Below are 26,958 nucleotides of genomic sequence, written 5' to 3'. Positions count from 1 at the left end.
TGAAGCAATTTCTGGAGAGCAGCCCAGCTGACAGCTGTCAGGAGCTTACCCTCAGCAGCTGGGGGGAGTGAGTTCCCCCATTCTGAAGGGTGGGGGACATCTGGGCAGTGCACCCCAGCTCCTGTAGTAAGTGAAACACAGAATGGAGAAAATGTCAGGAGAAGCAGAAGGGAAAAGATCCATCCTACATAATTTCTCATTTTTACTGTTATATTTCATCCTCCAGAATTCTTCTCCTGCTGTTGACTTCAGGATTATGAATCAAGCACATTATACCAGTTTAATAAACGATGAAACCATAGCAGCTTGGAAACAAAAACTCTCAGAACACAACAATGCAAATACAATCAAGTATGTGATTGTTTCTCCTCATTTTATTTTTTCCAACGTGTGGTGGAATCTTCTATCTTAGTGATTTTCCCCACTTCCATATTGAGATTGTGAATATAAATGGTGTTTTACATTTTAGGGAACCAGTTTTGCACATATTTATTCAGGATTTGTGTTCTTACCCCAAATAACATACTAGGTTGTTCCTTCTTCATTCTTTCAGAGATTGTATTCTTCAACCTGCCTTGTACAGATCTTACAAAATCCTGATAAAGGTCTGAGTTGGCCTTTTTGTTAAGAAAATTTATTGTTTGACACCACGAGTTTCTTCATATGCATGTTTCAAAGCATCCTAAGTCTAATACAGCTGCCTTACCTCATCTGAATATTCTAGGATTCACAAAGATTCACAAAGCTGGTAATTCAGTGTCAAGTAGGGAAAAAATATAGTAAAAAGTATTGAGGCCTTTTGTCAAGTTTATCTTATTCTTAAAGGAGGATTATTTTAGTGAACATTTTTATACATTTTTCATCGGTTTTCTTTAGCATTTCTATTTTTTTGCAGAGACTCTTCTTGGGAAAGAATGAATCACATTTGCTGTACTAAGCAGTGGTCATTCCCGGAAATGTGTCTTCTTACACCTGGCTTTATGCCATGGATTGTAGTGGAGCAGATGACCAGGGTCTGAACTTAGGGCACCCTGTGGGGTCAGTGGGCATGCCCTAGGGCGGTTCTTGGCTGTCCTCAGAATCGAGGAGTTCAGGCTGGAAGGTAGCAGGGGAAACGGGACTAGATTCACTGTTGAAGGGCTGGGTGGGGGGACTGTAGCCTCACTTGGCTGGAACCATGATACTTTTCTAGTTTTCAGATCATTACCAGGTACAATAAGTTTTTTTTTTTTTTTTTTTTTTTAATTTGTTGCTTTGTTTTAATTTTAATACTAGAGGCTTGGTGCAAGAAATTCGGGCACAGGGGGAGGAAGTCCCCTCAGCCCAGCCTGCACCCTCCAATCCGGGACCCGTCGGGGGATGTCCAACTGCCATTTTAGGTCCTATCCTCTCAAAATCTGGGACCACTGGCTCCTAGCTACTCACCTGCCTGCCTGATGGCCCCTAACTGCCCCCCCCCCCCCGCCAGCCTGGTTTCCCCTTACTGTCCCCCCCTACTAGCCTGGTGGCCCCTAACTGCCCCCACCCCGCTGGCCTGGTCACCCCTAACTTCCTCCCACTGGCCTGGTTGCCCCTAATGCTCCCCTCTGCCCCCCACGGGCCTGGTTGCCCCACATAGCCTACTGCTTGGTTGTTTGGTCATCCCTCACTAAGCCCCCTGCTGGTCATCCCATGCAGCTTGTTCAGTCGTCCATGCGCTTAGTCTTTTATATATATAGATGACTTATGGAAAACTTAAGCTCTTTTTTGTTTTTAGATGTGACGCAATGTTGTTTTTTAAGCAAATTGTATGTACATTTTCCAAGGCTTCACCTGAAACTCTAGAAAAAGCTATATGTCTAATCTATTGCTGATGCTTAAATAACCACCTTTTTGTAATTATTAAAGGCTTTCCTCTCTTTTTCTCTCTGAACAGTGGTGTTGTTCAGATATTATCTTCTGCAGCCTGTTGGAATGGAAGTTTTCTTGAAAAAAAGTAAGTGAGTGACTTAGAGTCTTAAAAAGAAAAATTCCCACATGTGATAAAGGTACTTACACAGCAAAGGCTGTGAAACACTTCTGTTCTCTTTGATAGTGGTTGGTCTTAATTCAGTGGATAAGTTAATGATTTATGCAGAAACTGGAATGCTGTGGTAATGAAGGAAAGGCAATGCTGACTCATGCCTGGTTGGCAAAGAGGCCGATTACCAAAGAGAGAGGTTGTGTCTCAGAAAGAGTTGATGTAATCAAAAGTAAGATTTTGGCCTGACCTGTTTGGCTCAGTGGTTAGGGTGTTGGCCTGTGGTCTGAAGGGTTGCAAGTTTGATTCCAGGTCAAGGTCATATACCTTGGTTGCAGAGCAGGAGGCAACCAATCAATGTGTCTCTCTCACATCAGTGATTTCCTCTCTCCTTCCTTTCTCTCACTTTCTTCCCCCTCCCTCCACCTTCCGCATGTTCTAAAAATCAGTGGAAAAAATACCCTCATTCCTTGAATGAGGATTACATTTATTCTTGAATTACATGTGTACAACATTTATTCTGGAATTCTTAATTCTCTAAGTAATCTTGATTTCATATCCCATATGATTTATTTTCTTTTTCCTTATCAAGAGTGAGCTTAGGGAAAGGTCCAAGGAGACTTCTGGGCTTTGTGGACTCAGGTCCAGCCCAGCTCACCAGGAAATTACATTTGGGCTGCACCCTCAGGTAGTAAATAGAGTGTGGGTTTTGTTTTTTGTGTTTTTTGTTGTTGGTTGTTTTTTGTTTTTGTTTTTTTCCTTTTTTTTTTTTGTCATATCCCTTCTGCAGATATTCCCTTTAGGAACCTGATGCAGCAGAAGGGTTTGTCATGGATTTCGATTTTTGGTGATCCCAAACCCTTTCCATCTCTTCGTGCTTTTGCCAATGAGAATCTCAGGAAGACTTTGACATAATTTTCTGTGTGTGAATCCCACTCCCCCATCCCACTCAAATTATGAGCCAACTGGGTTACAAGAGGTCACTTCAGAAACTCTTCAGTGAATTAGAAATTGCTAAATGATATACTTGTATCATTAAGGCAGTTAGAGAGAGCTAATCCAATTCATTTCAGACTCAATTCTTAGCCTTTTCCTCCAGGGAAAAGTATTCTGGATTGTGATGATTTTGGTCTTTTTTAGGACAGTGGTTCTCAACCAGGCTGATTTTGCTTCCCTGGGGTATCTGGCGATGTCTGGTGACATTTTTTGTTATGATGGGGTAGGTACTAGTATTCTACTGGCACCCAGTAGGCAAAGGCCAGGAGTGCTGCTGAGTAGCTCACAATCCCATCCTCTCAACGAAAACTTTTCTAAAGTCAATAGTATCAAGGCTGAGAAACCTTGTTCTAGAAGGACAGCCCTATGAAGGTTAGGAATGGCTCTCAGACAGATTTGTCAGGATATCCATCCTTCATATCATGGGTTCCATCAGGTTCTGGGTGAAGCTTTTCTTTTTAACTGACAGCAGTGCCGTTTCAGGAGTCCTGCTCCTACAGCTTAATACAGAGTGGTGATGGGGACAATTAAAATGAAGATCAGTTTTACAAAGCATATATGTAAAATCTTTTGTGTGTGTGTGTATATATATATATATATATATTTAATTTATTTTTAATTTTTTTGCTTAACAGTGTAGCAAAATTACATCTAAGCATGTGGAAAGTGACATATGCAACACCAGAATGAATTTCTATGGTTTGGGCAGGTTTTTGTTTTTTCGAACACCAACAAAAGCCCCAACAAAGCCCAACCATCTCCTCTTGATTTGACAGTTTAGGTTCTAACACATATAACTATGGTTTAAAAACAAAGGTGAGAAACTCTGCTTATGTTTTTATAAATTAAAACATTGCTGTCAAGAGGATGTTAAGACTTTCTGAATGTGTCCATTACTCATAAACAGAAGCCTGTTTGGCAAATAGCTAGTCTTTTTGTGACTCATAGATGTGGAATGTTCATGAGTGGACATTTAATAGAGACATTCTTTAAGTCTAAAAGACCGAAAACTTTATTCAGGCTCCTTTAAAATGCTCTTTATTTAAGGTTGGAAAAAAGATTAGTTGCTGGGAAGTTAAAAAGAGTAGCAGTGAAATTTAGTCCCTGGGTGAATGTAATTGTATCTTTCTCTTTTTGAAAAACATGTTTTCATTGATTTTAGAGGGAGAGAGAGAAAAACATCAGTGAGAGAGAAACATTACGAGGTTGCCTCCTGCACGCCCCCTACTAGGGATTGAGCCTCAGCAATCTGGTCATGTGCCCTAACCAAGAATCCAACTGGTGACCTCTTGGTATATGGGACAGTGCTGAATCCACTGAGCCACTCTGGCCAACCTGTAATTGTATCTCTTTTGTTAACTAATAGAAACATTAGTGTTGTATTTGTTGTAGGTCTGATTTTAAGAAAGGCTTTAAACAAGGAGGTTATTACTTGCCACTCGTTGATGAGTGGGCCAGTTTGCGGAGGGGACTTTTTTTGCATTGGGCACAGCATCCACAGCTTGTTCAGTGCACCAGTTACAGAAAAAGGCAAAAACACAAGAGTTAATCAGGGAAATAACACAGCTCATAAACTCTGAGACAGTCTCAAATTGAAATGATGATCCTTGTGCTTAGACTGGAAGGAAAAAAGGCTCGCCAATTTTAAGAATATCTTGAAAAAGGGATTCCAGAGAGGTTTATTCTGTCTGACTTTACTATATTGTCTGCCAGGTCAAATTAAATGTGATCAGTATTGATAAACTATTTGTTTACCTATTTATAATTCCTGTCAGAGTGTTTGCTTTGTGTTGCTTACACCCTCTTTTGTTTTTGTTTGTTTAGAATTGATGAACATTTTAAAACAAGTCCAAAAATCCCTGGGATTGACCTGAACTCAACGAGGGTATTATTTGAGAAGTTAATGAACTCGCAACATTCTGTGATTCTAGAACAGGTATGTTCTTTACGTTTAAAAATGCACTCTTTTTTTTCTCGTTGCAATATTTTAATTTTCAAGAAAAAGATGAACAGGCAAAGGTCGTGTATAAACCTTAATTCTAAAATATTCAGTTTGGGATTTTGACCTACCGTCCACTTTCTTTTTGGCCTAAGCCCGTGGTTGGCAAACTTCGGCTAGAGAGCCTCATGCAGCTCCTTGGTCCCTTGAGTGTGGCTCTTCCACAAGATTCCACAGCCTGGGCAAGTCTATTTTGAAGAAGTAGCGTTAGAAGAAGTTTAAGTTTAAAAAATTTGGCTCTCAAAAGAAATTTCAATCGTTCTGTTGATATTTGGCTCTGTTGACTAATGAGTTTGCCGACCACTGGCCTAAACCTTCCTAAGGAAATGCCCCTCCAGAGTGTAAGGTCTGCATGGGCAGACTCTTCGGCTTTTCTTTTCACTGATATATTCTGAACACCTAGATCAGTGCTGGCTCGTAGGAGGCCCTCCGTGATACAGTGCGTGAGAGTTGAGAATTTATTAAATAGCATATGAATCTGGTAACTAGATCTCATGTATGCTTGAATTGCTCAAAGTTCTTTTCTCTCGTACAGATCTTAAACAGCTTTGAAAGTTGCCTGATTCCCCAGTTGTCAAGTTCACCACCAGATGTTGAAGCCATGCGAATCTATTTAATACTACCTGAGTTCCCCCTGCTCCAGGATTCCAAGTATTATATAACGTTGACTATTCCCTTGGCTATGGCCATTCTGAGGCTGGATACAAACCCTAGCAAAGTATTAGGTGAATTTGCTATATTCAATACTAATGGTTTTGTGCTTTTTATTTTATTGGTGTGACCACTGGCTCTCGGTGGACTGAGATCCAAGAAGCTATCTGTTGCCATTTAACATCCTTAATATTTTAACCTTTTTCCTTTGCTGTTAATTTCTAACCAGCCGTATTGGCTGTTTGAACAAATTGAACCATTAATTTGGATATTTGAAATAATCCACACCACACTAATATTGACTTTTAGATATCCAGAAAGTTAGATTATCCAGCTTTATTTTTCCTTATCCTGTTCTTGCTAGTAGTTAGTAGTGCCTCAACATTTAATGTCTACCATTGCTTTTACTCCCATTGAACTCAGGGGGTGGGCGTGAAATGAACAGTTTTGGTGATTCACAGGTCTCCAGAAAAGGAGAGGAAGAAAATGACCTAGTGGAGACTTACCAAATGTTTGTTTTGTTTTTCTTTTTTAGGGCAGTTGAGTCCTCACTGATTTTTGCAGGCTACGGACACTTTGCTGAGATAAGAACCTTCCGTTCCTCAGTGAATTGGAGAGTGTCTCTCATGGGAGTAGCACCTGAGATGTTTTTATTATTAATCAAGTGCAGAAAGTCTGTCTACTGGCTTTTTCCTTTTTATTTCCCCTGGTAAATTTTTTCAGGTGTTCACTGCAGCTCAGTAACTTCTGCGTTCCCTGAGAAATAGGATGTTACTTGAGGGTGATTTCCCCATGAGTAAGGAGACCTGTGTTCCTCGGGGTGGAGTACTGGCGTATATTGCTTCCACCTTTGCAGAAGATAAAAACAGAAATCATGAAAGCACTAGTAGTAATAGGTTAGCCCTTAGTTATTTTTTAAGATCAAAAGCCTTTTGGGGTGCATTTCTCAGATGTGTAGAGAGATGGCATCTTGTGAAGGAGTATAGTACCTGACTTTTAAATTTTGAAGGCTTTTAATTTTATTTTTTCCAGGTAGGATGGCACAAAGCGATTGAAATCATTCAGTTTTACACTGAATTTGTTTTTAACTTCTACTTATAGAAATTTAAACTTAAAAAAAAATACCCTAAAGTAGAGAGAATGCTACAGGAAATCATCAATTAGTGATTATCAGCATTTTGCCCATTTTGTTTTATCTATTCCCCTACCACAACCTTTATATTTTTTGCTGGAGTATTATTTTTAAGTCTCAGATATCATATTATTTAATCTTATACATATTTCAGTATGGCTGAATTTATTACTGACAAAATAGAAGTTACTGATATCATTTTCTTGTCAGGTTATGAGAGCATTGTTTGGTGAGAAGCAGAAATTGTAGTTTTTCAACTAATTATGCCTCTTGAAGGGAAGGAATGGTTGTCATATTGATGCTATCCTGGGATGTGTGGTCATTGGCATCCCTGATTCAGGATTTAGATGTGGTGGATGAGAAGGGGGTTGAAAGGACTAAGATAGATGACTGCTCCTGCCCAAAATATGTACCTTAGCATCCTGTCCACATGTACCCTTGGGAGTGAAATTTTCGATTAGCCTTCTAAATGAGTTTCTGAGGGGGAAAAAATCAGATCAAGCTTTACAAAAAAGGCTCTAAGGATTCTTGCATAGCTGCTGCTCATTCTAGAAGTGCTTTAGTGGGTTCCTAAAAAAACCCTACACAAACCACATGTTTTTATTGATTTTAGAGAGAGAGGAAGGAAGAGGTAGAGAGAAACATTTATGAGAGAGAAACCTTGATCGGCAGCCTCTTGCATGCCCTCTACTGGAAATTGAGCCAGAAACACAGTCTTGTGCCCTGACTGGGATTTGAATTGGTGACCTCTTGGTATATGGGCTGACGCTCAACCAACTGAGTCACACCAGTGATGACTAATGGATACTTTTAAAGTCAGTTTTAGGAAACTGTATTTTAGAATGACGTCCCCTTTCTAGCTGGAGTGGTTTTTAGCTAGTAGGCAGAAGATGTAAACACTTAAGACATAAATATCAAGATTATATGTTGAAATATGTTTTTTCTTTCTTTCTAAAGATAACTGGTGGTCTCAGGTATGCCCGAAATATTTCAAGAAGCTGGTAAACCTCTATAAAGATGCAGTTGTTTATCTACTTCAAGGAAGAAAGACATTCTTAATTCCTGTACTGTTTAACAGTTATATTACAGCAGCTCTCAAGCTCTTGGAAAAGTTATATAAGGTAAATATTGAGCGTGGGGATAAGGCTGAATACATGGGAGGGTCAAATGTCCTACTGAGATGTTCGGTGGGAAGCCATTGTCCACTTGTCTTGGTGTTAGTTGTCTTTATTTTGTTCTACGTCAGGTAAACCTTAAAGTGAAGCATGTGGAATATGATGCATTTTACATTCCTGAGATTTCCAGTCTTGTGGACATTCAGGAAGACTACCTCATGTGGTTCTTGCATCAAGCAGGCACGGTAAGAATTCATGTAAAGCATATCTTACAGCTTTAGTCTTTTCTCGGAGTACAAATAAGGCTAATGAAAGCACACCTGAGCCCTTTAAATGTGTCCTTGACTTTGGTGTTCGTGTCATATCTGTGTTTTATCCACTGACTTTTGCATTCTTGAAAGTTTGAAGTCCTTTGAGTAATCTCAAATGATCATAAAGATAACTCTTTATGGGTAGTCACACAGAAATGGTATAAATTTTTTTAAAAAATATATTTTATTGATTTTGTACAGAGAGGAAGGGAGAGAGATAGAGAGTTAGAAACATCGATGAGAGAGAGTCATCGATCAGCTGCCTCTTGCACACCCCCTACTGGGGATATGCCCGCAACTAAGGTACATGCCCTTGACCGGAATCGAACCCGGGACCCTTCAGTTCCCAAGCCGACGCTCTATCCTTTGAGCCAAACCGGTTTCGACGAAATGCTATAAATTTTAACTAGTTGTCAACATGAAAAAATATATCAAGGTGTCTAAAGTAGTCAGACTCATAGGATCAGAAAGGAGAATTGTGGGGAAGGGAAGTGGGTAGTTGTATTATAATGGGTATAAAGTTTCTGTTTTGCAAGTTGAAAGCATTTTGGAGATCATTGCTCAATAATGCAAATATAATTAATATTACTGAACTGTATATTTTAAAATGACACAGTAAACTTTGTTGTATATATATATCACAATTTAAAAATGTCAAGAAATATTAAATGAATTTTTAGCTTTTCTTGGAACTCAGAAGATCTGGCAACATGACCTTCTTCCCAGATGGCACTAATTGGCTGGCGTTCAATAGTGGTTCTTTAGACGAGGCTTCTGTGTGCCACAATCCCCACTGCAGCTTGGCTTTGACATTGAGTAAAGGACATTTGCTAATTATCATCTTCTAATAGCTATCCTACTTCTGTCATCTTACTCAGCTGCTTGGACCCTATAGGCCACTCTGATTTAGGATTATGTGAATGAAAAGGTCACATATCCCTGACCCAGTGCTCACCATATGTTAGACATGCCACCCAAGGAACTTCGTGCAGGTTCCTACCTGCCACCCTTGACGTGGCAAGAACTGCTGAGTTTTTTTTGTGTGTGTTTTCTTTTTAATATATTTTATTGATTTTTTACAGAGTGGAAGGGAGAGGGATAGAGAACTAGAACTAGAACTGACGAGAGAGAAATATCGACCAGCTGCCTCCTGCACACCCTCTACCGGGGATGTGACCGCAACCAATGTACATGCCCTTGACCAGAATTGAACCTGGGACCTTTCAGTCTGCAGACCGACGCTCTATCCACTGAGCCAAACTGGTTTCGGCAAGAACTGCTGAGTTTGAATGTAATGTTTTGAGGTATATGCAAGGCTTTTTAGATCCCCCATCTGTGGTGTATGTGTAAATTTGAGTTATGTCAGAAAACAGAATGATAATTTAGTTATAATATTTAGTGAAGCCCTGCACAGCAGATACATCTGAGGTGAGTTCTTGCTAGTTTAACAGATTTATCACCAACATGTAGGCAATATTTTCCTGGTAGGGTTTTTGGAGGTCAATAATGGCCTCCAAAAGCAAGGTATTTAAGTAGGTTTAATTTACTAAGCAAGATTATTTTCTTTATCAAATAATAGATGATGAATGTTACACATAATATATATTTTTAATAAGATTTTATAATTACCTTAAAAATACTTTTCAATAACAGTGGAGTAGAGTATCCTAAATAGGTTTACAAAAGAACTTTAACAGGGAGGCTAACAATGAGCTCTGCTTTCACCAATTTAGAAATTGTAAAAGGGTTAAATTTTTTGTTTCATCCATCTGTATCAAGTTATTATTCATTTAAAATGGAATGTTAAGAGCTGAAATAAGCCTTATGAATTATTTAGATCAACTGCTTTGTTTTTAGGTGAGGAAATGGAGACTCCTGAGCGTTAAAACAATTTTCCCACCAATTTAATTAGCCATAAAAGCCAATTCTTCTCACTTCTAATCTGTACCCTTTCTTGACTTAATGCTGAATAGGATAATTCTAAAGAACCCTGATTTTTTTTGCCACTGAAAAAAAAGTTACTGCTGTTAAATTCTAGATTATCATGATTGTGATCTCTGAATGGAAGTTAAATGAGCAACTTTATAACTTTTTAATAGTTTTTTCTCTTAACATTTAATAAGCAAATATAGTCTTGAGTAGAAAATAAGGTGAAATTACTATGTGAACTTTTGTGGAATTTAAGAAAGCTGTATAAAGTGCAATAGTTTTAGAAATTGAAGTTTAAATTCTTTTATATCTTTTTTTATATATATATATTTTATTGATTTTATACAGAGAGGAAGGGAGAGAGATAGAGAGTTAGAAACATCGATGAGAGAGAGTCATCAATCAGCTGCCTCTTGCACACCCCCTACTCGGGATATGCCCGCAACCAAGGTACATGCCCTTGACCGGAATCGAACCCGGGTCCCTTCAGTCCCCAAGCTGACGCTCTATCCATTGAGCCAAACCGGTCCCGGCAAATTCTTTTATATCTTGAGTTTTAACCTGAATTGCTAAAGCCATCCTATATAATAAAAGCCTACTATGCAGATTGACTGACCAGCAGAATGATGGGCATAATGACCGGTTGCTATGATACATACTGACCACCAGCAGTGGTGGCAGGGGGTGGGGTCAGCAAGTGGGCGACGGCAGGCCAGCCAAGGTGGGTGCCAGCAGGGGAGCCCCCCTGATCATCCCACCCAGTTGCCCTCCAGAGGGAAGTGACTGGGCCGACAAGCAGGCGGCACCAAGTCAGCCAAGATGGGTGCCATTGGGGCCTTCCCAATCGCCCCACCAGTCGCCCTGCAGATCGGCCCTGGTCACCAGCCAGGCTTGGGGATACTACCCCTGTACGAATTTCGTGTACCTGGCCTCTAGTTTTATATATAAAGTTACATGTTTTTTTTTTAACCACTGTTTTGGTATGTAATTGACATATGGTATTACATTAGTTGAGGTGTACAACATAATGGTTCATTGTGTGTATACACTATGAAATTATGACCATAATAAATCTAGTTACCGTCTGTTACCATGCACAGTTACAGATGTTTTTTTCTTGTGATGAAAACTTTTAAGATTTACCATTTTAGCAACTTTAAAATGTGTAGTATAGTAGTAGTATTATGTAAGTCAACAGGCTATACATTAGCTCCTCAGAACTTATACCGTTTGACCTATATCTCTCATCTCCCCAATCCTTAGCCCCTGGAAACCACCCTTCTTTTTCTATGAGATTGGCTATTTTTTTTTTAATTCCTCATACAAGTGATACCATATAGTATTTGTCTTTCTCTGGCTTATTTCACTTAGCATAATGCCCTTCAGGTTCACTCATGTTGCTACAAATGCCAAGATTTCCTTGTGTTTTTTTGTTTTTGTTTGTTTGTTTGTTTTTAATGGGGGAATAATAATCCATTGTATATATACACAATAAATATTTTTGTGTGTGTGTTAAATTTTTTCAGCTTAGTAGTAGCTGAGGCAGTAGAGCATGTAGTTTAGAGGACATACTTCGGTCGAAAACAGATGGGTTCTAGTCTCCACTCTGGCCCATTACTTATGCGACCTTAGGCACGTTATTTAATTTCTATAGGCCTAGCATCCTCATTTGTAATGAGAATTATAACGGTATTGTGAGACTTAAATGGAGGAAAGCATGCATGGAAAAGCCTTATTTGGCAGTGCTTTACTTGGCCCTCAACTATTTTTTGGTAAGCTGTTCTTGGCACCTACAGTATACAGTGTGCTTGCTAGTCACCGGGGAGGGAGAGATGTACAGGACGTGGTAGCTGCCTCTATGGATGTTCAGTCCAGAGGCAACGGTGAAAAAGGGATTACAGAGGGATGTATAACACATGTGCACAAGTGGACATTCTGAAGTGTCTGATTTTTGTTCATTTTAAAATAAGAGTTGGTAGTGGCTTGTTTATTTCCATTAATAAACTGCCATCATCCACTTGAAAAGTAAGTACCACAGAATGAGTGACTTTGTGGCACCCAAAGAGGCAGCACAGGTGAGAAAAGTAGTGATACGAAGTAAATGCTTCAAAAATAAAACTAGAGTCAACTTGACATCTTGCCATATGTGTTACAAGGAAGCAGTGTTTGTCTCTGAGTACCGGTATTATGCATGGTCAGACAAGGCAGATGTTTTCACCTCGGCATCAGTGGTGGCAGGGCGCCAGATTTGCCCACGGTGGGTATGGAACCTGTGTTGCAGGTAGACCTCACAGCACAGGCTCCTGTGTTTCCGTTTTGGCACAACAGGTGTTTGTGCAATGTCTCCTGTCCCCAGTCACAGTCACATTTGGGAAATGTTGGCTTGGAATTTAAGAAAATAAAAGAAAAAGATATTCCCAGTTCTTCAGTTCTGTACCATATACTTGTTCATTGCTCCTATTTCATATACTTGTAAAAGGTCACAATGCAACCCCATTTCAAGTTTAAATACTTGAAATGTGATTCGCTGGTACTTTGCTAGTTTTTCAGGTCTGCGAGGATCATTTTGGGGGAGTAGACAGTCTAGGGCAGGCAACCCCTCAGAGGGGGTCACATGTCAGTTCATATGTATCCTTCTAAATTAGGGAAAGTAGCCTTGAAGTTAAATCCTAAAATGGCTGTTTCAGTATTTACTTCATGTCATATGGAAATAACAGCACTAATACCATTTCTAAAATATTCGGCATTCACATGTGAAATTATTATATTGCATATACTAAAACTTATAGACTTATAAAAAGCTAGTAGATGTATAATAGACCTTAATATAGGGCTGGTGCTTATATAGACAGAATAGCCTTGCCTTCTTCACCTTCCTGAGAGCTGGCACTGTGGTCCTCTCCTGCGGGAGGGTCTTCTGAACCACTCCATGGCCTTAGCTCTGGTTCCTAACTGAGGGAGTGTTGGGTTTATTTTCAGCAGACCCACTCAACTGAGAGCGTGGTGACCCTGCCCTTCTCCAGAACAGAGATCAGCCTCCTTCCAAATCTGGGCTCTGTCAGGGGGTGGGGAGGGGTCAGGCAAGAAGTGAAGGGAGGTAATAAGAGCTGCAGAAGCAGGGGCTTGTGGTGGGGCTTGCAGGGAGGGAGTGGTACAGAGTCAGAGAACTGGAGTGGGACTAGAGAGACAAGAAATAAAGACAAAGCTGTTGATTGATGAAACTGAGTGGGGGCAAAGGTAGGTTTACATTTTGTATGGAAAATAATAAATAATATAACAATAATGAACTGTGTTTCATGTACTCATAACTGTAAACCTATTGTTGTCCCACTAGTTTTTTGCACTAGTATATTGCACTAGTTTTTAAAAATACTGGGTATACTGGGGTGCTTTAATACCAACAACTGTTTCTACGGTTGCTACTGTTGCTTCTCCCATAGTCACTTTTACATTTGAAGTGTTCAAAACTTCATCTTGTTTTATAGATAAACACACATTAAAAGCCTTCCTTTCTTTTTTGAATAAGCAAATCATGTTTCTGTTACCAATTGGGGTTACTAGTTGGGACCTCTGTTCTTTTCGTCAACGCAGAAAAGATTTTAATGAAAATGAAAGTAAAGCAAAATGGGGTTTATTGAAGATAACAGGAGCAGGCCAGTCAAGAGAGCGAATGGCCCCAAACTCCTGGGTTAAAAGAGGGATTTTCTGAGTGGAGACTTCCATTTGCATTCAGGAATGGTTGACAGAAACTATATTTCTTCTGGACCTGTCCTTATCCATAATTCGTACAGAAAAACTCATGGGGGTGTGGGGTCAAAACTGAAATGCAGAATTGATTATAATTAGTCCAGGACCCTAGTAAGGCTGCATTGAGGTCATGTTGGTTTCTGAGCTTGTGCCAGGAGCTGACTGGCTCTGAACCTTCCTGCTGGCTGGCTGCTGGGCCACCCATGGACAGGCAGTATGGCTGGACCCCAGGGCAGGCCCCACCCCAGCTGCTCAGGTCTGACTTCCTGATTAACACTTAGAATAAAATAATCTTTCTGAGATAAAGATTCCAAAATTCTGAATATTGGCATCAATTTATTTTATTTTACTTTATTTTATTATTATTATTTTTAAAATATATTTTTTTATTGATTTTTTTACAGAGAGGAAGGGAGAGGGATAGAGAGTTAGAAACATCGGTCAGCTGCCTCCTGCACACTCCCTATTGGGTATGTGCCTGCAATCAACGTACATGCCCTCGACCGGAATCAAACCTGGGACCCTAAGTCCCTAGGCTGATGCTCTATCCACTGAGCCAAACTGGACAGGGTTATTGGCACCAGTTTAAAATCTGCTTCCCTGGATACTTATACTTTTCATAGGTACTTAGAGTAATTTTTTAGGGTGCAGTTTTATTGTGTGTGTGTGTTTTATTTTAGTGATTTCAGTTCCTAAATTCAGAGTAATTAGATATGTAGGCACGAGAGTGAGTCAGTTGGCCTGGATTATGTATGCATACTTTCATACCTGTCTCACTGGTACGAATTGTCTCTTCGATTAGTGTTCCTCGGTCTAGGGAAGTGTTCCAAGAGTCATTAAGGGACCTGTTTCTAAAGGATAAACAGGATGGATTTTAATTAAAATTGCTTTTAAATGATTTAATTGGAATATACACAAACACAAAAGGAAGTAGGTATACACTTCTTGCTCATATAGCATTTAAATAAAACCTAATCAAATTTATGACGAATTAAATACAAACAAACTCTAAAATAAATAAAACGTGGGTAGTCTAACTGAAACCACCCCCCAACTCAGTTGTTGGTGCTTGAGTTCTGAGATGTGTCCCATTCACCCTGGGGTGACTCATCCCTCTGTCTTCCTTTTAGCCGCTATTAAACCTTCATCCACCCAGAGAGCCAGGGAGGCTCCAGCACTTTCCTGGGTGCAAATGAATAACTTACCAAGGAAGACTGCTTTTCTTCTTTCTTATTATTCTTGGACAGTTAAGAATAACATTGCACCAATGCAATCATTAAAATAAATGTAAATTATATGGTGACACACCAATCTAAAGAAGTCATTAAGAATGTGTTTTCATTGATTTTGTTTAGGATATTATTTACAAAAAAAACTACAAAAATTTAAAAATCCATATGGCATTCTCAGATCTCTGAGAATAAATCTATAGTTTCCCGTTTGAGAAATACTACAGGTCAACATGATCGATATTGTTGATACTTTTGTTTGTTTCAGTTAAGTTTATGAATAATGTTTGTCATATAACCTAACAAAAATTTCCATAAGAGATGCCTGCCCCCCATTAATAAACTAGCATACCTCTTAGATATGTTTGTGTGTTTAAGTTTATTGTTATTCCCCTGCTCAAAAGCTTATTAAAATTTTATTTACCTATTGATGGAGTGTCTTCTGTAGGCCAAGCATCAGTTTAAGTGCCGAGTCAGGGACAGCTTTAAATATTTGGTTACTTTTCAGAGTAACAGGTTGTGTGTGTGTGTGTGTGTGTGTGTGTGTGTGTAAGGAAGAGATGTAACATGCTTACAAATAAATGAAATTTGCATTAACTTTACCCAGTAAAAGTAACCTCTGATATCAAGGTTTTAAAATTAGATTTATTTTATGAAAGAAAATTCTATTAATGCTGTGAATTATGGAGTTAGTGAAATGGCCTGAAATGGTCCTTTAAAAAATTGTAAAGATTGTTTTTAGTTTCTCAGTTTGTGTCCATCAAAACATTTGGTCTGTTCTATTAAAATCCAGTCAGCCATTCAAATGGGGTTAGTCCCATGGTCAAATAGTCAGATAGTTTATATGTTTTGTTATTTGTATTTCACATTTGTAGGGGGCAAAAAGTTCAGATTTTGCATTTCAAGTGAGTCTTTTTATTTTTCTTTACACAGAAGGCTAGACCATCTGTAATACAGGTAAATGATTCTTTTTAAATTTACTTGTATATTTTTCCAGCAGCATTCTCTGTGGATACTACAGTTTTGTCAATAATGTTTCATTTAGGATGCTGTAACACTTTGTTCCTACCCTTTCATCTTTGATGCCCAAGCCAAGACCAAAATGTTACAAACAGATGCTGAACTACAGATGCAGGTATCATATGTTAAAGATTATTTCCTCTTATTATGTGTTTCTTTCACCCTACACATTCTGTTGAAATTTTTACTAATAGGAGAAAGTATATTTGGATGCGTTCTATTCTAACTTTTAGCGCTATTGGAATTTTTTTTGGAATTTTATTTTGAATACAACACATATAAGTGAGTACACATTTACATAGATCAGGGATTTACAAGTGTTTTCATAAAGGACCACATAGTAAATTAAATTTTTGATCTTTATAGACCATATTTTCTATCTCAGCTCTGTCACAGAACAAAAGTAATAGACACTATTGAGTTCCGTTACAGAACAAAAAGTAATAGACACTATGTGAATGAATGAGTATGGCGGTATTCCAGTAGAACTTCATGTACACTGAAACTTAAAATTTGTATAATTTTCACATGTGGTGAAGTATTCTTCAGATCTTTTTTTCAGAATTTAAAAATGTAGAAACCACTATGAGCTCAAGAGCTTCTCAAAAACAGGCGGCAGGCTGGATTTGGTCCAGTCGTCCACTGACCCCTGATAGAGATAGATAATTAATTTTCAAGTACACATATTTATTATAAAATATAATTGGTTTTGACATGCCTACCAAGTTGTTATTTGCAAATTAGAAATTCAAATCTACCAGTTTCTACTTGTCAGTAGATATCTAACTTCACTCATCTCTCCCTTCGTCTCTCAGTCTTTCTGTCTGTTTCTCTTCTAACCTTATTTTTTCTCCTTCCTTCCTTCCTTCCTTCCTTCCTTCCTTCCTTCCTTCCTTCCTTCCTTCCTTCCTTCCTTCCTTCCTTCCTTCCACAGTTAAAAGGTTTTCCAGAGAAAATGGACATTTTTTCAAAGAATAAAAACCATTTAAAAGTGGTTACTAGGTTTCTTGTTCTGCCATTCTGAAAGTCATAGTTTTTACCCACTCTCCATCATGTTTCTTTTATTACGTATAATTTCAGTCTTATTTAGGCCTAAATCATTTTCCTGGGACTGGGTACGGATTAAACTGTTTCAGTTAACCTTTTTGGGTTCAGATTAGAAAGATACGTGTGTTTTATAAACATAGTAACCTAGACAATTTAACTGGAAAAGTTAGTAAGAGGAAAGTAAAAAAGAACAAATGGAGATGCAGTCAGCATGCTTCCCACCTACTCCGGACAGAAAGGCACAGCTGGCTGTGTTCTCGATGTGCCATTCCAGGTGGCAGTCAATGGAGCCAACCTGCAGAATGTCTTCATGCTTCTCACCTTGGAGCCTCTGCTGGCCAGAAGCCCCTTCCTGGTTCTTCACGTTCGCAGGAACAACCTCGTTGGCGATGCCCTGAGAGAGCTGAGCATTCATTCTGACATCGATCTGAAAAAGCCTCTCAAAGTGAGCCCTTCAATGTATTTCTCTAAATACCTTCCTAATTTTTCTTTCAACAGTGCTGAAGTAGCAATGGTCTTACTATTAAAATTGTGGACTGTAGCCATTCATTATTTCTTTCGTTTATTTTACAAGAATTTAATCATTTCCTGTCAAGTCACCACATAGCACATATCAGCGTAACATCAGATAAAAATGCCAGTGGATTACTTGAGAGGTTGTAAGGCTTTATTTGTCTGCTGACTTCAGTGTACCTGTTCCAGCTCTACTAAAAACAAGCAAACAACAGCAAAACTAAAAAAGCTTTAGCTAGGTATAAAACGATCAAGCCAGCATGTAGGCAGTCTGTGGGTATCAAGGATTTAAGAGAAAGAAGGTAAAAAGGAGAGTATGGAAAGGTGGTGAAATCATCTGGGAAGCTGTTGGCCTATTATAGGCACTGTTAGGACCCTAATATTACTGAATTAAGGAAATGTCTCTCCTCAAAGACTGTGCATGTTGGTGTTAGTACTTACTGTATTCCCAGGGCTTAGCATAGTGTTTGGTACATAATTTGTGTTATTAAGTATTTAGAAAATCATTTGAAATTCTAAGTAATTTGTCCTTCCCTTCAGAAGACTTCCCTGTCTCTATTAACAATCCTCTTGTAAACTCCCAGTTTTTGAAACACAGTAAGGAAGAAACTCACGGTCTTCATGATATTGTCACCCTTTCCAAAATGTCCAGTGAATAGTATCTGTCCCATCCATTTGACTGGGAGTTCTAGAACTTCTGGGTTAGATTTTTGACCCATCAGGAGCTTCTTTTTGCCCACTGTTTCCCATCAGTAGTTCAGATAAGACACTTCTTGCTCTGTAGTATGCTTGAGTTGTCTTCTGCTGCCATCTGTCCCCACCTTTACTCTTGTCCTGTTGTAGGCAACCTTGAAGACAACTACAGGATAAGCTTTCTCAAATGCTGTTTTGGTTCTGTGCCTGAGCCCTTACCTATAAAATGGTGATGATAATAGTAATACTGATGCATAAGACTGTTCTGCGGATTAGGTTCATAGAGTTTAAGTGCTGGCATATGGTAACTCGCAATAACTCTCGCTCACCAGTTTGCTGTAGTTGTTACTATGATGACCATTATGGGTTCAGCATCTCCCAAGTGGGCCTGTTTGTAGACCCTCACAGAACTCAGTTCTGTACCACTTAGAATGAATGCCCTTCTCCTTTCCATATTCAGCTTCTTTTGCTCAGGTTAATCATTGCTTTTCTCTATGTGCCAGAACATTTACCTCTCAATGTATTTTACTCTTTGAAAATAAAGTATATTCTATAATGGATTCTTTTATGTTTGCCTTACTTCCCTAAATAGATGGTAAACTTTCTGTGGACATATGGTGAACTTCTAACCTTTTTTGTATTCCTTGAAGTACCTAGTAAAAATTCTTTCTGTGTGTCTGCAAGTGCCTTGTGAATAATCAGCAGATACACCTTGCAGTTTTCATTGCATCATTGTATTCTGAGTTATATCTTCCTTCCTTTGTCCTGACTTTGGAAAGAATTTGCTAAAAAAAAAAAAAAAAAAAAAAAAAAAAAAAAAAAAGAAAAAGAAAAGAAAAGAAAGAAAGAAAAGGAAGAAAATAAAAGAAAAGTAGAATACCAAAGATTCTTTTAAGTATTAATCTGCTTTCATTGTTTTAAGGTAATCTTTGATGGTGAAGAAGCAGTGGATGCTGGTGGTGTCACAAAGGAGTTCTTTCTTTTACTGTTAAAAGAACTTTTGAATCCCATCTATGGAATGTTTACCTACTATCAAGATTCAAAACTCTTGTGGTTTTCAGATACAGTAAGTTAGTGATATTATAGTTAAACAGAAGGATGTAATTAAATGTTTATTTTAGTTGTGAGACCAGTTCCGATTAAAAAGGGAAGCATGACAAAATAATTTAAAATGTCTAAATAATGTATTTAGTCTTTATTTTTTTACACATTGGCCCTATTTTCATTTCTAGTTTTTAGAGAGAGAGGGAGAGTGATAAAGAGAGAATCATCGATGAGAGAGGAACATCATCAATCGGTTGCCTTCTGCACATCCCCCCACTGGGGATTGAGTCTGTCACGTGGGCATGTGCCCTGACTAGGAATCAAACTGGCCCGATGCTCAGCTGCTGAGCCACTCTGGTTGAGCCAAATGTGTCTTATTTTAATAACAGTGATAGTATGTGTATGAATACTAATACACGTAGATACACTCTCTCTCTCTCTCACACACACACACACACACACACACACACGCACAAACACACACACTCACACACACACACACACACACACACACTTTAATTTGAAAATTCAGTAGAAGAGGTAAGTTTTAAGGAGCATTTTAATTTCAACCAGGCTGTAATTGAGTTCTTTTTCTACCAGTTTTCTCCCTGGATCTGCACTGTCTTAAAAAGTAGCTATTAGCCACATGTGGCCATTGAAATTTAAATTTTATTTAATTAAAATTAAATAGTACCAGAGATTCATTTTCTCAGTTGGAATAGCCACATTTCCAGTGGCTACCACATTGGACAGTACAGAATAAACACTTTTTATCGTTACAAAAAGTACTGTTGCACAGAATTGCTCTAAGCGAGTATAGTGATGCGCTGCATAATGACATTTCTGTCAGTGATGGATCACATATGTGACAGTGGCCCCCTAAGATTATAATGAAGCTAAAAAATTCCTATTGTCTAGTGACATCATAGCCATTGTAGTGTAGTACAACACATTGCTTGCATTTGTGGTGATGCTGGGGTGAGCACACCTGCGCTGCAAACCCTATAAAAGAATAGCACATACAATCATGTACAGTGCATATTACTTGGTAACAATAATAAAAGATCATGTTATTGGTTTATGTAGTTCCTGCACTGTACATTTTATCATTATTTTAGAATGTACTCTTTCTACTTATAAAAAAATTTGCAGCAAAACAGTATGCTGTGTTCTTCAGGCAGCAGATTCATACATCTCATTTACTGTGTTTCTTGATTGCACATTATTTTCTCTTGTGATTGATTTAATTTCAGGTTGTTTTGTATAGTAATTGGCTGTACAGGCTTGTATTGTAGCCCAGATGTGTACGAGGCTCTGCCTTCTAGGTTTGTGTAAGTGCACGCTGTGGTGTCCGCACAAGGACAGCATCACCTGAGGCATTTCTCAGAATGAATCTCCATCATTAAGTGGCGAAGGATGTATAAGCTGTTCTATCTCCAGATGAGCTGTAAATACTTACCTTTGTTTACATCGTATCTTTTGGGGATAATCAAATTTTTGTCAGGGGAGTTTTCTCTGCTCTAAAAGATAACTAAATATTAAGAAAGCCTTTATTCTTTTATACTGAAAATATTTTGCAAATAGCAGATTGTTTTGAGGGCTGAAAACACTGAATTTCTTGTTAACATTTGCATATATTCTGAAAGTGTTTTGTAGAGCACAACTGGTTTCACCTGATTGGCATAACCTGCGGACTAGCCATCTATAACTCCACCGTGGTCGATCTCCACTTCCCACTGGCTCTCTATAAGAAGCTACTGAATGTAAATCCTGGCTTGGAGGACTTAAAGGAGCTTTCACCCACTGAAGGAAGGTACAGAGCTAAAAGACAGACAGATTGGTGTAGGAAACTGCTCTGGCTGCCTCTGGTTGCCTCTGGTAGTGTGGACTAAAGGTTGAAAATACCACAGGTGGCACAAGTGTAAGTGTGTGGAACTACCCTGTTTCCCCGAAAATAAGACAGTGTCTTATATTAATTTTTGCTCCCAAAGATGCGCTAGGTCTTATTTTCAGGGGATGTCTTATTTTTCCATGAAGAAGAATATGGTACACATTTATTGTTAAATGGAAATAAAGGAAATTTATTACCTGTATACGGTACGGTAGTACGGTAGTTGTCCAACACAAACCAGACAAACTGTGAATCCTACAGTATCAAGAATTTACTCATTTATTCAATGACAATCATGTCATCATCTTCTGGAACATCATCATAACAATCCAATTCCTGAATTTCCTGGTGAATTTCTTGTGACTCCATTTCTTTCAGAATCAGTGGACCAAATCTCTCATGTTTAGCAATATCATTCCGAGACAGAGCCTGGCCGGGGGGGGGGGGGGGGCTTATTTTTGGGGGATGCCTTATATTTCGCTCAGAAGGAAACCTGTAAGTAGGTCTTATTTTCGGAGGATGTCTTATTTTTGAGGAAACACGGTATATGGTTGTGTGTCCTTTGTCTTAAGGTTTAGCTACACAGCTACTTGCTTACCGTCTATCACTCTATGGGCAAAGGGAAAAATTTTTTAAAAACCTGCAGTTCCTCCCGCCATGGGTTTCTCTTTCCTATGTGTCTCCTTTACTCTCACACTACTGGTCACCCCATAGGTGGGGTTTTTCCTCCACACCACCGAACAGTTCTCCATGACACCAGCTGGGTGTCCTACAGTTTACGTGGGGATAATGTCAGATCCCACAGGTTAAGGCAGTGATTCTCAACCTTTCTAATGCCACGACCCTTTAATACAGTTCTTCATGTTGTGGTGACCCCCAACCATAACATTATTTTTGTTGCTACCTCACAACTGTAATTTTGCTACTGCTATGAATCATAATGTAAATATCTGTGTTTTCCTATGGTCTTAGGTGACCCTGATAGCGATTTCCCTAACTGCCCTCCCCTGCTGGCCTACTCACCGCCAACTACCCTCCCCTGCTGGTGGTGGCCATCTTGTGGTGGCCATCTTGTGTCCAGATGGAGGCAGCCATCTTTGACCACATGGGGGCAGCCACCTTTGTATGTTGGAGTGATGGTCAATTTGTATATCACTCTTTTATTAGTAAGATTATCTCCTGGAACCTTTAAAAAAGTTTGAGATATAATTCACATGCCATATAATTCACTCACTTAGAGTATACAATCCAGTGACTGTCACCACAATTGTAGAATATTTTCATCACCTAAAAAAAAACAACTTCTACTTCTTAGTCATCATCATCTCCAGTCTCCTCCTTCGAGACAATGCTAATCTTTCTATTTCTGTAGGTTTGCCTATTCTGGATATTTCATATAAATGGAATCATATAATTTATGGTTCTTTGTTCTGGCTTTTTTTCATACAGTATGTTTTCAGGGTTCATCCATATTGTAGTATATCAGTGTTTCATTTCTTTTCATTGCCAAATAATATTTCATTGTGTGAATATACTAATTTTGTTTATTCAGTTTATGAGACATTTGGCTTATTTCTATTTTTGCAATATTTTGGATAATGCTGCTTTGGACATTCTTGTCCAAGTTTTTATGTAGATATAAGTTTTTATTTCTCAGGTATATAGCTAGGAGTTGAATTGTTGAGTCACAAGGCAGCTCTGTGTTTAGCTCTTTGAGGAACTGCCAGACAGTTTCTAAAGTAGCGGAGCCATGTTTTATGTTCTTTTCTTTCTGGCTGTTAAAACTCCTTTATTCCAAGTTTCTCTGTTAATTTTAGGTAGTGTACAGTTAAGTATATAAAACAACACCATAGCCTTAGCTTTCTGTAAGCAGTGCAGTCCTTCTGGCATTATCAGGAAGGAGCACCCCTTCTACAGAGAAAGAGAACCGACTTGAAGATGGAGATGGGAGAAGGCAGTCTCTGAGGTACCCCTCTGAAATGAGACTGTCGTACCACCGGTCCAGGATACCAATAATGAGAATCCATAACCGATGGCAGGGGTGGATTCTCAGTATAGGCCACAGAGAGTGGAAAAGAAACTTTGGGAGGAATATGAAAAAATGACAGAGGAGACCAAGGCAGGGTTAATTTTTAGTGACTGAAAGAGAAGGCTAGAGAGTGATAGAACTGTGTGCCCTGATCTATACCAAATGCTGGGAATTTTCTTCCTGGCAACTCTTCATGGAACTGCCAGACTCAGAGCCCACTAAAGAAGAAAGTGTGAATGAGTTTTAGCTACAAGAATGTATTCTCTTGAAAACTAGGATATGACCATTGTTGGTGTAAATGTATTTTTATGCATATTTGAGTGTGCTTTAGTGGCAGATAGCAGAGTGTTTACCATACAGAGCTCCTTGCATTAACAAGTAAGACATTGAGATTCCTAATGGATGAGGTGACTTTGCAGCTATTTAAGAAAATTTAAGAAGGATTACTCTGCTAAAGAATGTGGTCGAAGGGACCACTCAGCACCATCTCCCCCAGTCTCTACTTCCAAGCAATATCAGGGTTAAAAGAACCTACACAAGTGTCAGATAGAATTCATTTGCATTTCTTCATTAATCGAGTAGTATTTGTCAGTAGGAAAAGAGAACAATTAATGTTTTACAGGTCTATTGCCATAATTCTTTCAAGATATGGTAACATGATTTTCTGTTGGTCTAGATTTATGTTTATTCTAGAATCTTCTTTTATAGTTTTTTCTTACAAACAGTCTTCACATGTGATTGAGATAAAAACACTATTGCCTTGTCTGATTTTCCTCTATTGACTTTTTTCTCTATTGATTTTTCTCTATTGTTCTGATTAGGAGTCTTCAAGAACTTTTAGATTACCCTGGGGAAGATATTGAGGAGACTTTCTGCCTCAACTTTACAGTAAGGATCTCCAGCTTACTTATGAGTGTGTCTGTCTCTTTCATCATGCTTATACATCATAACTAACATTAGATTTTCCTCCAAATCAAATAACAGTTCAGGGAGTTCTCTGTACCAAATTATTTAGTCATAGTATCTTAATTTCAGTAAATGTCTTAAATAAATGAATGAATAATTAAATCTCTGTCCTTAAGAAAATAACTGAAGCATTAATCCTCTTTATTTCAGATATATTTCTTTTCTAGAGTTCATATCATTTCTCTTTTATTGCATTTATTGGCAACTCCACGTCTTAAAAGAGACCTTTTAAGGTGCCAGTGTTTTCTGACTTAGGTTCTCTCTCCCCCAAGAATTTTCTGTGGTAAAAAGTAGTCACTAAGCTACATTTGTTCCTTAAATACAGATTTGTCGAGAAAGCTATGGAGTGATTGAACAGAAGAAGCTGATACCTGAGGGAGACAAAGTGACTGTGTGCAAGGATAACAGGTAAGTTCCACCTGTGACCTCTGCAGACGTTGCTGCTTTTCTTTTCTGCACTTGAAAAAAAATTATTTTATTGATTTTTTACAGAGAGGAAGGGAAAGGGATAGAGAGCTAGAAACATCGATGAGAGAGAAACATCGACCAGCTGCCTCCTGCACACCTCCTACTGAGGTTGTGCCCGCAACCAAGGTACATGCCCTTGACCAGAATCAAACCTGGACCTTTCAGTCCGCAGATGCTCTATCCACTGAGCCAAACCGGTTCCGGTGGCTTTTCTGCACTTTTAAGACCAAGATTGAAGTAAAGTTTAATCCCTTTTTTTAGAAGAAGGGGAGAGAGCAAAAAATTGCAGATGTTAATGAATTTTTAATAATAGAGGAAGCACAGGATCTGAATTCAGGAGATACCTGTTTCAATTCTAGATCTCCATCTTACTAGCTTTGACCTTAAACAAATCATATGAACTGTTTGATCTTATTATAGTTTCTCATCTGAAAAATAGAGTTATAATAACTGCCCCTCCTATCATGGGATGCTTGTGAGGCTAAAGTGAGCTAATTGATAGGAAAACATTTTGGAATGAAGGAGCTCTCGGCATCTAGCGCAGGGTTCCAGTATTCAGCAGTGCTGGGCACGCACAAAAATGCTTGAAAAATGTGTATTGAATAAATGAATGTTAAGGAGATGCTTACTGTTACTGTTGTTTTATTGCTGAAGAATTTATATTATAGATTTTAAGTTAATTAATTTCCCCCCTTATAATAATTAATTAAAGTACATAACATTATTTTTCTGGATGACTTACCATCTCTGTGTTATCTCTTTCAAGGAGAAAATTCTCAATTTGGTTTGTATTAGATTATGAGTGAGGTCACTGGCAGTTTGCATATTAATGTAGTTTACAAACTCTACTGTATGCCAGGTATGTTGGTGGGTATGGGAAATAAGTAACTTTTATCTTTGAGAAGTTCAAGATCAGTCAAGGAGGGTCAATGTTAGTGAAAGATGGCAGTAGATTACTGTGCATGTGATCGGGTAATAGGCCACGTGTCACCGAAGCGGGGGGAGAGGCTACAACATTTACATTAAACGTTGAAGAATGTGAGTGGGGGAAATATTTTAGGCATAGGGAATAATGTGAGTCAGGACTCAAGTTTGACACATGGTAGAGAATGATGAGAACTTACGTAGTGGATGGGATCTTATTGTGTGGATGGAGAGTGGGTGCTGTAATAGATTAGGAATTTGGACTGGGACATGGTTGGTCAGCTTTAGGAAGATAACTGATCATATTGAAATAGATCACATATAGGGAGACCCATGAAGAGGCTGTTGAGGTAGCTCAGGTAAGGGGTAATGAGGGCCAGAGTGAAGGTACCCGGAGGACAGAGTCAGCTATGTGCTGGTTATGTAATCACCAGGAGCTTGTGTCTGATTATATATGGACTAGAGACCCAGTGCATGAAATTTGTGCAAGAGGGGGGAGGGTGTCCAATCTGGGACCCCTCTCACAATCCAGTTCTTCTCAAGTGCACATGGGTCATTCTCAAAGGTAGACCACATGTTAGAACACAAAACAAGTCGCTACAAGTTTAAGAACATAGAAATAATATAAAGTATCTTCTTGGATCACAGTGGCATGAAACTAGAAATCGACTATAGTAAGAACAATCAAAAACATTCAAGCACATGGAGGCTAAATAGCATGTTATCAAACAATGAATGGGTTATCTATGAGATCAAGAAAAATAAATAAAAACTTCCTGGAAAGCCGAAACTAGTTTGGCTCAGTGGATAGAGCGTCGGCCTGTGGACTCAAGGGTCCCAGGTTTGATTCCAGTCAAGGGCATGTACCTTGGCAGCTGGTCGATGTTTCTCTCTCATCGATGTTTCTAGCTCTCTATCTCTCTCCCTTCCTCTCTGTAAAAAAAATCAATAAAATATATTAAAAAAACTTCCTGGAAACAAAATGAATACACAACAACCCAAAATCTATGGGACACAGCAAAAGCAGTTCTGAGAGTGAAGTTCAAAACACTATAGGCCTACTAAACACACACACACACACAAAAAAAAACACACACACAAAACAACAACAACAAAAAATCACACTCACACAAGAAAAATTATCTATTTAAAAAAATATATTATTTCATTGATTTTTTTACAGATAGGAAGGGAGAGGGATAGAGAGAAACATCAATGAGAGAGAAACATCAATCAGCTGCCTCCAGCACGCCTC

At 38.6% G+C, this 26,958-nt stretch overlaps 1 protein-coding gene across 8 annotated transcripts in view; it reads left to right on the top strand.

The window, feature by feature from the left end:
• Positions 1-26,958, top strand: part of HERC3 (HECT and RLD domain containing E3 ubiquitin protein ligase 3) — a 91,998-nt gene that overhangs the window by 46,346 nt on the left and 18,694 nt on the right. For 3 of the 8 annotated variants that reach the window (XM_036452893.2, XM_036452995.2, XM_036453154.2), the window contains 13 exons: positions 227-351; positions 1,916-1,975; positions 4,820-4,931; positions 5,530-5,719; positions 7,735-7,898; positions 8,024-8,137; positions 16,042-16,065; positions 16,154-16,243; positions 17,450-17,620; positions 19,304-19,447; positions 21,072-21,238; positions 24,167-24,233; positions 24,637-24,719. In XM_036452893.2, the coding sequence (XP_036308786.1) occupies positions 227-351; positions 1,916-1,975; positions 4,820-4,931; positions 5,530-5,719; positions 7,735-7,898; positions 8,024-8,137; positions 16,042-16,065; positions 16,154-16,243; positions 17,450-17,620; positions 19,304-19,447; positions 21,072-21,238; positions 24,167-24,233; positions 24,637-24,719 (1,511 nt within the window). Of the gene's footprint in view, positions 1-226; positions 352-1,915; positions 1,980-4,819; positions 4,932-5,529; positions 5,720-6,180; positions 6,234-7,734; positions 7,899-8,023; positions 8,138-16,041; positions 16,066-16,153; positions 16,244-17,449; positions 17,621-19,303; positions 19,448-21,071; positions 21,239-24,166; positions 24,234-24,636; positions 24,754-24,985; positions 25,402-26,958 lie in introns of those variants that run through there. The other 5 variants (XM_036453087.2, XM_036453230.2, XM_045570804.1 and 2 more) reach the window with 5 other exon arrangements.

This window comes from Pipistrellus kuhlii, unplaced genomic scaffold, assembly GCF_014108245.1.
Source record: "Pipistrellus kuhlii isolate mPipKuh1 unplaced genomic scaffold, mPipKuh1.p scaffold_m20_p_1, whole genome shotgun sequence".
Lineage (NCBI taxonomy): Eukaryota > Metazoa > Chordata > Mammalia > Chiroptera > Vespertilionidae > Pipistrellus > Pipistrellus kuhlii.
The sequence above is the reverse complement of the archived record's forward strand: the minus strand, read 5'-3'. Positions and strand labels throughout refer to the sequence as shown.